The sequence below is a fragment of the Cyprinus carpio genome, chromosome B4 (genome assembly GCF_018340385.1).
Source record: "Cyprinus carpio isolate SPL01 chromosome B4, ASM1834038v1, whole genome shotgun sequence".
NCBI lineage: Eukaryota > Metazoa > Chordata > Actinopteri > Cypriniformes > Cyprinidae > Cyprinus > Cyprinus carpio.
Window position 1 is genome coordinate 18,744,805 of NC_056600.1, and position 16,508 is coordinate 18,761,312.

General features: G+C 34.7%; 1 protein-coding gene across 1 annotated transcript; it reads right to left on the reverse strand.

The window, feature by feature from the left end:
* Nucleotides 1-245: 245 nt before the first annotated feature.
* Nucleotides 246-13,119, reverse strand: LOC109091777 (beta-1,4-N-acetylgalactosaminyltransferase 3-like). The gene is made up of 20 exons (XM_042722319.1): nt 12,951-13,119; nt 11,743-11,828; nt 11,586-11,627; nt 11,027-11,116; nt 10,847-10,937; nt 10,645-10,745; nt 7,024-7,091; nt 6,842-6,917; nt 6,685-6,751; nt 6,235-6,378; nt 6,042-6,148; nt 5,365-5,465; nt 5,140-5,201; nt 4,430-4,610; nt 3,710-3,933; nt 2,740-2,890; nt 2,569-2,647; nt 2,284-2,437; nt 1,945-2,071; nt 246-864 (listed from the first exon to the last, which is right to left on the reverse strand). The coding sequence occupies exons 1-20, from the start codon at nt 13,087-13,089 to the stop codon at nt 762-764; spliced, it is 2,193 nt and encodes a 730-aa protein (XP_042578253.1). The 5' UTR covers nt 13,090-13,119; the 3' UTR covers nt 246-761.
* Nucleotides 13,120-16,508: the final 3,389 nt, after the last annotated feature.

Genomic DNA, 16,508 nt, shown 5'->3' on the forward strand with positions numbered 1-16,508 from the left:
TCACTTAACCTTGAAGAACAATTGAGTGCACAGCTTCCAATATGAACTCAAAGGCAGAAGAGAGAGCAAAGATGGTTTTTATGAAAGCTACAAAAGACCATTGGCCTTCATACATTAAATAAACAAAATCACGTGACACTGAAGCAATGGCATCTGAAAATTCAGATTTGCTATCCCATGAATAAATTATGTTTTGAAATTAATTAAAATACAAAACAATATTTTATTTTAATATTTTACAATATTACAGTTTTTAATGTATTTTTAATCAAATAAATACAACCTTGGTGAGCATAAGAGACTTAAAAACGCTTATCAACACGAAGTGTCTGTTATCTTATATAGTATCTTATTATATATATTTAATCTTATATAGTATCCTATATTATATAGCATCATATATAGTATAGTATATATACATATAGTATCTTAGCGCTAGCAATTTTTCTTTCACACTAAAATTCTTCAGTTCTTAAGATGTCAATAGTCATGTCAGTCACAGAGCTGATTGTCTATACAATGCTGAAACAAATGCTAACCTCTAGCCTTATTTTACACCCTTAATATGCTGGTAGCATATCCTTATAGCTAACAGTACTGGTTGTCGTTATCAGATCCATCCATGACTTTTCTGAGTTGAATCCATGAAGTCTTTTCTTGACAGATGATTGTGTGATTGAGTTGTGAGACCAATGAAGTCGTCTGTGGTGGCAAGGTATGCGCTCAACTGGTTTGGGGGGGGGGGCATCATGCATTTGCTTTTAGCCTTGATTGTTGTTTTCCCACATTCCACGTTTGGAATGAAAATGGTGAAAAAAATTTCTGAGGTGAAGTCGTTCCACCTCTAACCCATTACCTAACACTCTAAAAGAGAGAGAGAAAGAGAAAAAAATATATAATTTTTATATATATATGCACTCAGTAAATTTTGTTTACTTTTTTGACACCTAAAGGTAGTTATTATTATTATTATTATTTTTATTAGTAGTAGTGGTGGTAACAAACTCCATGTAGAATATGAGTATTTACACAACAATGATTGTACTAAAAATTAAAAATTTATTCCTTCACATTCTTGTAAAGTTTTGTGTACAGACGACAGTGTTGTCAAAACAATCGCAGTTCGCACTGAAAAATAAGCGTATTTGTAATATAAAGGGGAAAATTGTATAAAAAAGATATATTTTATTATAGGGGAGTGTTTTTTGTTGTGTTGTGTTGTGTGTTTTCTGAAATTATTGATTTTTGTGTTTTTATTTTTTATGTGGATGTGATAACTGTATTGTTTTCAAAATCTTGCACTTTGAAACGTGTTTTCAAAAGTTTTCAGACCCCAAAATGATTGTCAGTGAAATAAATGGCCAAAATGCATAAAACGTTTTTTAATTTTAGTTTAAAATAGTGTAACACCCCCAAAACTGTTTTTTTTCTTTTCTTTTTTTTTCCCAGATGACTGTTTATTACAGTCTTCAACTCATGTGCATTATGATACTTATTCAAAATACTATACTTTCTTTAACGCCAAAAGACTTTTAATTAGCCTGGTTAAAAATCCTGGTTTCTCCCTAGGTTTTTTCTCCATTCTGTCACTGATGGAGTTTTGGTTCCTCGCCGCTGTTGCCTCTGGCTTGCTTAGTTGGGGACAATTCATTTACAGCGATATCATTAACTTGATTGCAAATGATTGCACAGATACTATTTAAACTGAACGGAGCTGCATGATGACATCACTGAATTCAGTGATGAACTGCCTTTAACTGTAATTTTGCATTATTGATACACTGTTTTGCTAATTAATGTTGTTCAGTTGCTTTGACACAATCTGTTTTGTTTAAAGCGCTATATAAAGGTGACCAATTAGCGGAAAATTACTGAGTGCACTGATGTAACAAACAAAACACTAGAAAATGTGTAATAATTCCAGAGATGATTGGCTTTCATTACCTGTCTAATAACTCCCAGTCTTCACCCCCCCATTTGTCTTTGAATTCTCTGGTGTTCATGCCACCAATACGGTCCATGTCTGACTTGTAGATTCCCATCAGGCCATAACCAGCAACCTCCCAAAAACCTATGGAGTACATCCGCATTATTATTATAACAACATATCTGAACATATACCAAACATGAGCCAGTGACTGCAAAGCAGGAAACAGATGTTTTAGATTATGATAATTATTTTTTTTTACCCGTTTCTTCATCTACCTGGTGAAATCGTAAGTCTGAATACTTTGCAAACATAATGAGGTTTGTAAAACATTAATTAATATTGGAGACCAGTACCAGCTGGGGCTATTGGGGAAGCACCACAATCCAGTCTCATCACAACTGGAGCATAGACCATCTTTCCCTCGACACAATGTTTTCGTATACTGTTTATTATATTCACAGGATAGTAGAGGTGCAGGTCACACAGGAACAAAATACTGTGCTCATCCTGAGAAGGAAGAAATTATATTACAACATATTCCGTGTATCAATTCATTCATCCAAAACAAAAGCTTCAAAGAGCAAGAAAAATGAAACAGGAACACAAAGAGCTTATATTGTAAAAATGAGGTTGCCTACTTCAACAAGGTCTATTCCAGCTTGAAGGCCACCTGATCTTTGTTGATTATTAATATATATTTTTTTAATTTTGTATGTGTGTTTTTGTGTGTTGTGATATTTTTAGATTTTGGTTTTGTGCTGTGTCTTACACACACTTATATAAAAGTTTAAAACAAAGTGTTTTACCTTGGTAATGTTGCCTTTTTGAGTCTTTTCTCAATATCTATGTCAGAGCTGTCGTAATCTATAATTATTACATTAAAGTTTTTGTCCCCAGTTGCTCTGTACACTTTTTCCATTTCCCTGATAAACTGTATGATCCATCTGGCCTGATTTTTCACTATTGGAAGATAAATGAAGGCTGCATTCATAATTTTGTCTTAGGAACATATGCACAGACAATATCAGACATTAAAACAATGGTTCATTCAGGTTGTAATGTTGGCATAATAAGGTTTTGATCAGGAAAATGTTCACATTTTTGTCAACCTTATAATTAACATTTTTAATAACATAATTAACATGTAATTACACTTTAGTTATAAAGTAACTACAAGTGATTTGACATATAACGTTAACACTTTATTTTAAGGTGTCCTTGTTACACATATTACATGCGCTTACTATTTTAATAACAATTAATTACACATATGTAGATGCAAATAACCCTTAAACTGAACCCTAATCCTAACCCTAACCGTAAGGCAAGTACATCTACTCAGTACTTAAGTGTATAATTGCACTGTAACAAGGACACCTTAAGATAAAGTGTAACCACAATAACTAAATGGCAATTGCTTTAACAGTTAGGGTGCCTACACCAAAATAAAATAAATTACTGGGCCACAAATGTACTGGGATGGGTGTGACGCAAAACTAAACAATGAAACAACAGGAACAAATCAACTCTAGCAACAAGCTAAAGATACAGTTAAACAAACAAACAAAAAAATTCTGACAGTTTTTATTGTGTAGGCACCTATTCAGTTTACTTGGATGAGTTGTGTGTTGATTTTGGTGTGTTGGGTGTATTGATTCTAAAGTCATAAGTAGCTCCAGGTCGAATATCAGAGCTGTCATTTATTATTATGGTAATTCCAACAAGACTTGAATGCAGCACAGTTAAAAGACAGATACTGATAAATCTGATTAGTTTTACCTGCCACGATAATATGAACAGTAGCAGATGGGTTCCAGCTGAAGGCTTTTGGACTGCAGAGAATTGTTTTCTTTTCTGAATCCTCAGCTAGTGCATAAACATAATGTGAAACAAGAGCTTTCTGACCCTGTGGGCCCACAAGTTCAAGTTCTACCAGATAACGGCTGCCCACGTCCTTGTCTTCACGCCTTACAACATTCACCACACGCAACAGGGAGTAGCCACTGTGAAGATGAAAAAAGTATTATAGTATAATAAAACACCTGCTTTCTTTATTGTCATGTTGGAACAAAACAAAACAAAACAAAACAAAAAAAATATTATTTTTAAAATATCAACATGGGTGCAGCTGAAAAAGGCAGACATGTTGATCAGATAATGATCAACAGTATGTGTACGCATACTTTTAGGGTTTGCTGTCACTTAAATTGCATAACAGAACCATACAAATATGATTTAAAAAAAGTGACACAACTTGCCCTATTTGGGCGTAAGATGTGTCATGTCAAATTAAGGCATTGAGGAATATGTACAAATTATTTATATTTTAAATATTGATGTTCAAAGAAAAGTTACATTCATTTCTTCAGGTTTCACTAACTTTTTGAGGCTAAAGTAGCTTTTTTCAGTGCATATTTTTTTTCTCATATGTTTGTCTATTAATTGACAAGCAATTTTAAATGAGAAGGGTTAAAAGAAGTAAACACTGGACGAGCTTACCTTGTCTCTTTTCTTGAATGCAATGCATTTAAAAAGGCTCTAACGATTGGCATGGCATGACTTTGGGACATCACAATGTTTCCAGCTGTTCTGCAGGAATTTTCCACAAATGGAGTTTGCTTTGAAGCAACATTGAGGGGTTTCACGTCATAGACGCGCTGCCAGAAAGGACCTTCAGGACCTGAATTAAGCAAGTATTACAATGGCACTATATTTAGTATATAAATTGAGCCTACAAATATAAAAACAAGGTTCTTTTTGAAGCATTCTAGGTTTTAACAAAGAACTGTCTTCATATCAAGAACAGTTTCTCATTGTATTGTAGGGTAATGTTAATGATATGGACTCAAACCATCTCAATGCTTATAATGTGCTTTGTGAATAATTTATTTCCGCTCTTTTTCATTGTTCCAAACATGTCGAGTCAGTTGTTCAAAGTGAATTTCCCTTGACAACGCTGTCATACAGCTTGAGAGGCAGAGATTTTATTCCTGCTGTCAGCATATATAGATCAAACAAAACTAAAATCCCATAACTGAACAAACATTATACAGAAAATTGGCTATTAACATTAACCACTAACAAAAAGAACATTTCAGGGGAATCGTTAACAATAAGACCAAGATTGAATTTTCCCCCACTTCAAGCTTTAAAATTAGTTTTTTTGGAATCTTTATTTTTTAAGATTACTTTTAGAATAAGTGTTTTACCTGTATCTATCTTTTTTACATCAGGGTCTTCAACCTCGGTCAGATAAGAAGCAAGTCCTTTACTAAAAAAGTGAAGACATGTACAATACATATTCAAGTAGCATGCAGTTAGTTGCAAACAGGGAACTGGTAAAGCTTACTTAGTAACTAATGTAAAGACTATGAAACAATATGTGTATTGAAAAGATGTATATTCAAATTAATGTGATACTGTATTCATCATACTCTGCCTGAAATGATGGATCTTGTCTGTAGAAGCACATCTGATCATTGTTTGCATTAGTTTGCCTCGTGTAGTCATTTGGATACACTGAAGAAAACTGAATCTACAAGAACAGAAACATAGCCAATGATACTCATTAACTCTTTATGGATTCAAAGATTTAAGATTTTAGTAACTTTATGAATATACTATTGTTCCTTGATAAGTCATGTAAGTTCATAATACATGAACTAATTCTATTCTATACTTGTATCTAAAATGTATACTTGTATAGTTATACTTCTATCAATACATGTACGACATTAAGATAAATAAATGCTGTAAAGGTGTTCATTATTAGTTCATAGCGAATTGATGTGTTGTTTTTGTTTTATTTTGTGGTTGCCAGTCTTTTTAACGACTTACATTGAATTTAGTATGTAAATCAAGTAAAAAATGACTTGCCATGAATCGTTAACATTAACCTGCTAACATTAGCTGTAATGTTAGCATGGTAATGCAATCACTCTCTTGGACAGTTCTTTGATTAGCATGCTAATGTTAGCGATTTCACTTCTGAAGGCTGTGATTGTTTACATTGAAACCTTCAAAATCAAATTTGCCTACATGGTTATTATGGTTATTATTACAACCACTGATTTGTCCTGAGTTTTTGTCAGATTAAAAATGCTTAACTCACCAGATGCACACCCTCATATCGTCCTATTTGTTTATTGAGTATGTAACTTGGATTGTAAAGGCATTCAGGAAACAAGTCTTTCAGGTAGGATTCATCCATCATTTTGTCTGTATAAACAAAGAGAACATGTTTGGTCTGTTTAAAAAAAAAAACGAATATGTCATTTAAGATTTTCATTTAAGATAATGCTGACATTTATAGATGTGATCTCGTGGGTCTTCTCTGGTTAGGTCTCCTGCAGGATGGGGTGACATGGGAATTGCCTCAAGGAGCCTATCGTAACTCGCTTTCGTTTGAGGTATGTGATCAATATCTCCCATTTGTAGAGAAGATTCATCTGACAAAACAAATGAGTCTATATATTATCAACAAGTCCTGTAAAAGTCATAAAAGTCAATACTGATATGCCTTTACCACACACTTAGTGTTTCGATAGCAAATATATCAACACTGGCAAGAACTTCTCCTTGTTAAGCCTAAATCTCCTTTCTGTTGCAAGCATATATATATATAACACAGTTTTATTCATGCTTGAAAAATGCCTCGCAGATGCCTTCATAACATCACATCAACAACATTCTGTCAGATATTTGGCCATTCCACTTACTGGGTTCATAATTTTGTCATTTAGGGACAAATGTACCTTCATATAATGACAAAAACTCTGAGGTTATCACAGAAAAAGTGCCATTGTCACGGTTTAAACTCCACTGCAGAAAAAAAAAGAAAAGAAAAAGAATCTGAGATTAATAAAATGTACAATTTTAGCCTCATTGTACAAGCTGAATTGTCATACATACAGCTATTTCCAGATGATCCATTCCGCTATTCTGTTTTAAGAGGATTTCAAAAAAATATTTCATGTCTTTCACTAACCTGAGGAAGAGAGAGACCCTACATTATTGCATGATACAGTCTTTTTTTAGAGTATGCTTTTGAAAACAATAAAATAAAAATAAATGAATGAAATAAAAATCCTTACAAAACAGGTTCGGATATCTGGGATGCAAATTTCCAATACTCGCCTGGAGCAGTCCATTCATTTCCTGTCTGATTCAAAACAGAAAAATGTCACTTGTATTCAGATATGTTATAACCAGTTTGTATACAATAACTTTAATAGGACAAAAAAAAATTCTGTGTTCAACCCTCATTGTCATTCCAAACCTTTCTATCTTTTGTGGTCATTAAAAAATATATTTTGAGAAATGTTTTAGTGTTTTCTGTACTTACAATTTATGTCAATGGGCTGTTCATTTACCAAAATTCTTCAAAATAACTTCTTTTGTGCTCAGCAAAAGAAATAACTCAGCAAAGGTATTCGAAAATGATGACTCATGTTCAGCTGTTTCAGTGTGGACAAGCAATTTTTGGAAATGTCTTTAAAACACTAGTATGTCTGAATATGCATACTCGGATTACCTACTACTTCTGGCGAGAAGTGTGCATCCAATTGACACTTTAAAATCCCATGAGTCCACAGGAGAGGAGTTCTGAATGGCAGTAAAATGACGCAACTGACACGGAAAGTCATTAAAGCCAAAATAGTGGATGTAGTATGTGATACTATGTAATTTTGGATGCACATGGCTTCTTCAGATTTGATCTAGATTAACGTGAACATAGCCTAAGACAATGGCCATCTACATCCCAAATAATGTGGATTTGAAAAACCATTTTTTCCCCCCAGCTATTTCTTTTTCTCTTTTATTTACACTGAGAAAAGCGTTTTTATCCAGCAAAAGCTGAGCTTTTTGATGATGCTCTTCCAAGTGGTAATGCATGTTTAGTCATGTGACACATTGTACTATACTGTACTGTATTATCTCAGAGAGTGTGTATGACGTTTTATGCATGCACAGCAAGGTGATTTAAGCATTTCAGAGGTTACACTACACTTTTTTTTTCGCATTAAAAAGGGAAAGTGTTTGTATGCATTTTGGGTATTCATTTACATGACAATGGCATTTTGTGAGCCTTAAGATAAAAACTTTTGAAAATGGGTTTAAGTTTTCATGAAACAATACCACAGAAACACTAATTTTTGCCTTACAAAGGTACATTGCCAACTACTGGCCTGGCATGCATAATACAGCATTACAATTATTGCCATGTTAACATACTCATAGTTCATAGTTCCAATAGTATCATCAGATACACTTTTTTTTTTACATTAATTAAAAAAAAAAATAATTAAGTCTGTGTAAAGTCAATTCTGAGAATTATTTGTAAACACATTATAAATATTAGAAATGCATTGCTGAAACATGTTACAAAGACTGTGAACTATGTAGTACTTAATTGTAGAGTTAGACCGTTAAACAGTTTTTCACCATTTTCAATTTCAGGATTTTTTTTGGGCGGGGCTAAAATCATGACTCGATGACGCAACTGAGCCACTGAGCACGGCCCCTCCCCCAACACTATAAGACGTGTGTTCAACATGAAGCAGCACTGCGCATTGAGTGCGCAGATCGTTCAGTGTATGACATCAAAGTACAGTGAGAGGTATAGAGAGCAGATGCCTCCTTACACTTTCGAATTGCTCTCGTGGTACTTTAATGTCACACACTGATTGTTCTGCGCAATTTCAAATCGAATGCAAGTTCACCCACTCAATCACGATTTACTGTCATTACCTTTAATTAATACAGCCTACAGGTTGCTAGCTAGCTATGCCTTCATCACATAAATGCATAATACCTAGTTTTGATCATTTACAAAACAGCTCGGTCTCCATATTTAAATAAGCTGCTAGAGCAGGGATGTCAAACTCAACTTGGCAGGGCTCCGGCCCTCCAGGAACTTTGTTCCAACCCTGCTTCAACCCAGATATCATGTAGCTTTCAAATAAGCCTGAAGGACTTGCTGGATCAGGTGTGTTTAATTAGGGTTGAATTTAAGCTATGCAGGGCTCCAGCCCTCCAGGAATATAATTTGACACCCCTGTGCTAGAGGAAGACAGTAGAGAGAGACGGCAGCTTTCCCCACGAGTGGGTGTGGTTTCAGTGCCGCCAGTGGACACGCCCCCAGCGTTTAAGAGCAGAGAATACTGCTTATTTTTTCAATATTTTGATACCTTATTTCATTTATTTGGCATTTTTTTAGCATTCAAATTTGGCTGGGTGTTTAATAATACATTTTTTCTGTGGTGTGATAAACTCAGAAACATTTTTAAAATGTAGCTAAAATAAACTGTTTGCAATCACTTTTTTTTTCTAGTGTACCAATATATTGAGCTCATAATCCACACCTGTTGCACATTCTCTGTAATCACTAGAGTGTATTTAATTTCTTTAGTTCATCCAGACCTTTGCCAAGTTCTGTTCTGTGCGTTGGCAAACTGACTCTTTTCTTTGGGACTGTCTCCCATAGGTTTTTCACAGTTAATAATTACCATGGTAAATTATTAAAGGATTGTTCTTGGTTATATTCAGCTTAACACAGAAAATAACCCATTCTAAATCAGTACAAAAACTGTTATATATATATATATATAAGCACTTACATTAATTATTCAGTAATATTATTTGAGCATTGAAAATATGTGGTATCAACGACATCAAAGGTCAATTTGTTTAAGACTATCTATCAGTTATTAATTGGACCACAAATTAATAATGAGTGATAAATAATGACTGAGAAATTTGGGTAAGCCATCATATAGGCAAGCATAAGAAAACACTGTAAAAAGCATGTTGTGCTATCTACTTAAAAATGATGGTAACAATATTATGTACAAAACATTTTTGAGTTTTTAAGCCTTAATATCTATAATGGAATCTACCTGAATAAATCATGTAAAATCTCCTAATTTATTTATTCTATGACAAAATTAATTTAATTTTATGATGAAAATAATATATATTATGTTTTTACATTTTATAATAATATATGATGAATGCGGCTATAGTTTACAGTCTCTCATAGAGTGGCTTGGAGAGAGGGGCGGGGTGAGCAGAGCTCATTAGCATTTAAAGGATCATGAAACAAAATGGCTTGCTGTAAACAAGAGTTTTTGACAGGGTAAAAAGGGTGTTGTTTTACACTACCATTGGATCATATCAAACTGTGGAAAATGGGCATCTGATGACCCCTTTAAAAAATGAGGAAAACATATATTTTATTTGTAAAATGTTCTCAATATTTTCTATACAACACTGACACACAATTTCTTTAATAAAATACACACAGTATTTTTATTTACAACCTTAATTCTTTGAATGAAAATTATAAGACACTTGAATAATTTCTTCTTATTTTTTATTTTTTTATTTTTTTAAGAATGCTGTGTGAAACTGGCCCCTGAAAAATTGTGGTTTATGGTGATCTTGGTGGTCATGCTATTCTGCCCTCTATTGAGCTTGACAGCATGTGGCCATTACAAATCGCCACTCTATGGAAAAGAGCTTTTTTCTGTTCCACAGATTAAAAAAGGTGTTTGGAATGACATCAGGGTGAGTAAATTTTCTTTTTTGTGTCTGTGTTAACTGACACACATTGCATCATTTAAATTGTATTCAGGTGTAATATGTTCACTTCCATTATAAATCTCAACCACTTGAATCACTAACAAATACATCCACGTTCAGACCAGACATACCTCACCAACATAGACGAGACGTTTAAGGTTTTCCGGACTTTCATTTAAACTGAGCCAGAACTCTGAATTATCATCAGAGGAAACAGCAAAATTGTATTCATCTATAAGCAGAACAATATCAGTGCATTTGTTAATTGCATCTACAAATGTTTAATTGAATTCAATAAATAATAAAACACTTTTATTTTCATGCTGGACTCACCAGTTTCTGCAGGATGGAGGTAGCCAAAGATTCTCAGACCATAATTGCTCCACTGAGGTGCTACAGCAAGTCTGCTTACTGTAGTACGCACCTTTAAATAAACCCATGATATTATATTATACTTATACAATGAGACTATTACTTGATAACAATATACAACTAAATATGTATAGAACTAACATTGGGAAATAGCGGATAGAGCAGGTTATTCCTAAGTTGATCAAGGGATCCACCGCAACAGTCTTCAAAAACGTGCACATTCACTCGACCCTGAGGAGGAAATTAAATGCTCAGGTTGTCTTCAGTAAGCCATAACAGAATAAATATTTTTCAACTGGGCAGTTTTTGTATTTGCAGATATTGCTTTTAAAAGTACAATTTAAAATCTAATGCTACAGGGGAACAGTTTTAGGCTCCACAAACCCTTGCCTAGTTTAGTGGTTCTCTATATAAGGTAAGACATTTCATGATCTAAATGTTTACAAATAAACAAACAAACAAATAAATAACAGATTGTTGTATTTCAGAATTTCAGTTAAGTTATATTATTTTAATTAATTAATAATAGAATATTAATCTTATTTAAAAATTAGGTGGATCTTTTTCTTAAAGAATATCTTTTGTATATCAAAACTTTCAAAGCTTTAAAGAATATTACAAAAATGTTAAGAATTCTCTCTTTCTCTCTCTTTTTAAATCACAAAACTTAATAAATTAATAAAACTAATGTTATACACACCTTATATGTTTTGATCGGCTGTTGGTCATCAGCAATATTTTTCTTAGGAAATTCACAAAAAGAAGAAAGTATTAAAATTAGGGGAATGAGAGAGAAATGGTCTTGTATCTTATTAAAATATTTATACAAAAATAAAAAGCCAGGTATACAATCTTACCTGGATCTCCTGTGAATCAGGAGGTTCATCATTAAGTGAGGATTCTCTCTTCTTGATATCTTTGTGGATGTTTGTTTCTGCAGGCCCTAGAGAAAGTAAAATAAAAATTCTCTAATATATATATATTTTTATTAATTGAGATGCACCTGTATTTATATACATTCTTATTTATTTAGATACAAAGGAAGAGTATGCAAATGCTTCTGCATTTGAATGGCTTACATGCTGAGTTCACACATTCAGTGGTGGCATTGCACTATATTGTATGAAGCATTATCATCCTGTACATACAAAGCCATCCTTATCTATGTTTTATAAAGTAAAAAATCACTAATCTTAACAGGAGCATCTTGCCCATTTTCCTGTTCTTCCTGCTAAACCACTAGAAGTTAAAAATCAAATGTCCTAATGGGTGGCGCCAAAATGAGAATTTTCTTCAGGACAGAAGTACAGAAGAAAATAATTTAATTATAAGCAAATATTTATTAATAAATTATTTAATAATAATATTAATAGTAATAATAATAATAATAATAATAGTAAATACATCAACCTAGAATAATAATACATTTTCCTCCCCCAAACTCTAACTTTAATACTACGGAAAAGTGTACATTTTACAGGAGCAACAGAAAAAAAAACTTCAGCAAAACATCTGATTTGGGATAACTGACAGAAACAAACAAACAAATAAATCCTTACCAAAAAAAAAAAAAAAAAAAAAAAATCCTAATAACTCATAATCTTCCCATGTAATCTTGTTTTGTTTCAATGGGAGTAAACGTTCTAGCACTTTTAGTGTCACAGTGGATATTTTACACTGGTTCTATGAAAATAGAGCAAAGACAACTAAAATAGAGCTTATTGTTAAATGAAGGGTGGAGTTGCAGAAAATGACAAAGCTTATGAAACATTACACCTAACATAGTCTCGTTCAGTTAATACATTTTTAGATCTGGCATTTTATGAATGGCTAATTTGAGCAAATCAATGATTTTCTCAGTTTTGTGCTTGCAAACTTTGTTTTTCTTTTCTTTTTTTCTAAATGATCTGGCATCCTGAACTGGATCTTGGGACTTGAACCCCATTGCATAAGAAAATTACTAAGAATATCAGACAAATCATTTTTGAAGAAAGACTAAAAAGAATAAAACATCAGCCAAAAATTAAATAAATAAATCCAGCCATTATAAATAAAGGTAACTTACCAGCAGGCAAAATATTTTTTTGTGAGTCCACATAATATGCTCCTAAAGATATGAAAACATAAAATATAATGCATATTATGAGTAGAAAAAAGAAATAAAACATCACCTTGCGGTGGTGAAAAGCTCTCAGAGTAAACATTCTGCTAGACACTGAGCACCGTATGATGCCCAGGAAGTCTTAAGCTGCTTTTTAGACATCATTGTCTCACACAAAACCGGCTGAACAAGATAGAAATAGTTTGTGTGACGAGGGTTTGTTAAAAGTCCTGTTGGCCCTAGTCCAGAATCCCTCGAAATCTGCTTGGTTAGATCTTATCAGCTCGTTGAACAGGAATAAAAAGAATATGAAAAACGTAAATATAAAATGTCCTTTATTTGGATCTCAAGCAAGGTAAAATAAAAAGCTGAATGATTTAGGGTGAAGATCACGTTATGTTGATCTCTGATAAGTCTAAGTGAACGTCTCGCATTAATGATTTTTCCCTTTCAGTTTAAATATGACTTTTGTTGGTTGAGCGTGTAGAATTAACTAACCCTGTTTCTTTCTCTTCTTTTATGGACATCTGACAGGTTGAGTGTTTTATTTTGGAGTGAATGCCTCGGATCTGCTGATTTTGTTTTCTTAATTCAGGTGTTGGGAAATGCCACCAATTCATTTAATTATGCTTGTATTGAATACCTTGTCATTTGCAAATGTTTTTGTGAACCATGTGCTTTTACGGGTCTTTGAATTGCTTTCAAAAAATGAAGTAAAGAAACACATTTTTACAAACTGCAAATTGCTGTTTGTCTTTCTTTTATACATTGTGCAAGCAATCTATTTAGTTTTTCTGTAACTGTGGTTTGCAATTTCCCTGAGCTATCTCTTTATTTTGAAACTTATATGGTGACAGGCCAAATCCTGTCTGGTGCCCGAAATGTAATGTAAATTATCTTTTTCGAACTGTCATTATGGCGCATAATATCCATTACAGAATGGTAGTATTGATGATATTAGGGGTCTAGCTTGGGGGCCCCAAAAGAAAACGCCAATGAGAATTGGCTAGTGGATTTTGCATGCCGAGTCGATCCCTGTACATACGGGTATATAAGATGACAGCGTTCATCCACTCATTCAGGTTTTATGCTGAGCCAAGACCTAGTCCCTACATTCAGCGAGTGGTTCAGGGTTGTGGCAAGGGGAAATAACGTCCCCGTAGGCCATGCTGCTGTTCCATCCACAAAATTTCTTAACAGAAGGAATTTAACCCTCGGGGGAAAGATCATTCTTCTCTTTTGATTGACTTACAGCAAAGCTAGATGAATGCGGGGGAAGCGTGCCTTCCAAGGATAAGGTCACCACAGAGACACATCCTATCTGTAGGGAGGTGACTCTAATATGGACTGACCTAGGGGGCAGTACTACATATGAAATGGGTAGTACTGCCCCCTGGGAGTAGGGATGGAACTACTGTATGCAGAGACTGACAGAGCAGGTCACTCAAGGGAAGACACATGTTTACAAAGAGGAAAACCTTGAGATTGCCTGCAGGGAATTACGTCATATGGACACCTAACCCAGTAGAGGGGCTGACTGGAGCTCTGGGCATGCTAACACCAGTAGGGCTGGGTTTTGACACAAATTTCACAATTAGATTTGATTATCATTCACAAGCTTTTGATAAAATTGGATTACCAATTCGATTCGATTCAATATCAATTATTTTGGATATATATCAGGTACAGTACGTGGCACATTTTCTCAAGGAAAAAAAGTAATGCTAATTATGCTGTAAAATATACATGAGAGTCATTTGGTACTACATTACTATAATATTGAAGGTTAAAATTAACTGATTTGTAAGCTATAGCATACTGTTAACTGTTAAAATTACACAAAGTTTTTTTCAAATAATAATGTTACAATTATATAATATTTCTACTTCAATTCGTTTTTGTTTTTTAAATATAAAAATTTAAATGGTGGCTGTCATAAAAAATGTATGGATTCATAACATAAATTCATAACATAAATTAAACATAAGAAAACTAAAAATTATAATTAATATGTTATATGGTGAATATATTTAGCAAAATACCCCTCTCTACAGTTTATTTTTCTGTCTGACTTATGAGTTCATGGTCATGTAATGTTTGTTTCTGCAGTAAATGTGACGTTACATGATATTGTTGACAAGTCTTTATATTGACGTATTTGCGTGGCTGAAACACTGATTGAGCAATTACATGAGACAGAAGTTTTACTCTTTTTTTTAACTTACCTTCGGATGTTTAGTCATGATTATTTTGTGCTGAAACTGGTATTAATGTGGAAGAGATGATTGCGCCGTCACACTGCAGTGTCTGTTGAACTGAGGTGCTACAACGATCTGTCACTCCACATTAAACAGTGCCTAAACGGCATTTATAGTTTGAATACTGCAATACAATGGACATAAATTGAAACCTGAGACTTTGTTTCGTATTAAAAGCACCAAAGCACAATGCTTATTGCGATTTATTGGATGGGAAGTGCCCTTCAATGTTCCATCCATTCCGTGAAACAGGCTACACTAATTGATTCTTGGGATTTAAGAATCGATATTGTTCTGTAAAAAAGAGAATAGATTAATATTGAGATATCTATATTTTTTACATAGCCCTAAACACCAGTACTGGGGTCCGCCAAGTCTGACTGCTGAGGGGGCTGGAGAATGCTCGACCAGGGTTCGCCATCGGGGGCAGAAAGGCACTCACATCCCCGTGTGAGGAGGAATGACGCAGCAAGCGTGACACCGAGCCTGTTCTTCCCGCCACTTACCTATTACCCAACAAATAATAAGAAACTGCTGAGAAATCCAACGTAGAAGCCTGCTCACAGAGATGGACTGTTCTCATTGCAAGAAAATCAGTCTTGCCTCTCTGCGCTCGTGGATCACTTTCTTTTCAGAGAGCGACCCCGCCTCTTGCTTAGACCCCCCCAGAAGCCTGTGATGAAAAAAAAATTGGGGCAGAGGACTCCAGCGCTTGGACGTGAGCAAGCTCATGTCAGCTCAGATCCCACATGCCTCACCCTCGCCACACAGAGAAGTTTCCCCCATCCTCTTCAATCAGCCTGACCAGCGTCCCTCTGCCAGTGCGAGCGATCTGGTCTCGTTTGGGGAAAGTGACGACGAACTGCCCGATGACAACATGTCATTGGCAGCCTCGGATGCAGAGGAGCTGTCTGGCTCTGTTGCTGACCCCGCCCCTTTGTTGTCATCTAAGTCCAGCGCCGCCAAGATCGGGATGGATGCTGAACTTCTCTGTATCCTCTCGAAAGCGGTCAAAGAGCTGGGTTTAGAGTGGTTTCCGCTGGAGGAGCCCTCTCGCAGCCATCTGTACAAATGGTTCCTGCCGGGCACCGCCAGGCCCCTCACCAGCATTCCTCTCCATTCTTCCCGGAGGTCTACGACAAGCTCACAATGTCGTGACCCCTGCGCTTCAGCAGCATGGTCACCAGGTGATGAATCTGTTGGCAAAAGGAGCTGTAAAGATGGTTACTTCAACTCAGAGTGAGTCAGGCTTCTACAGCCGTAA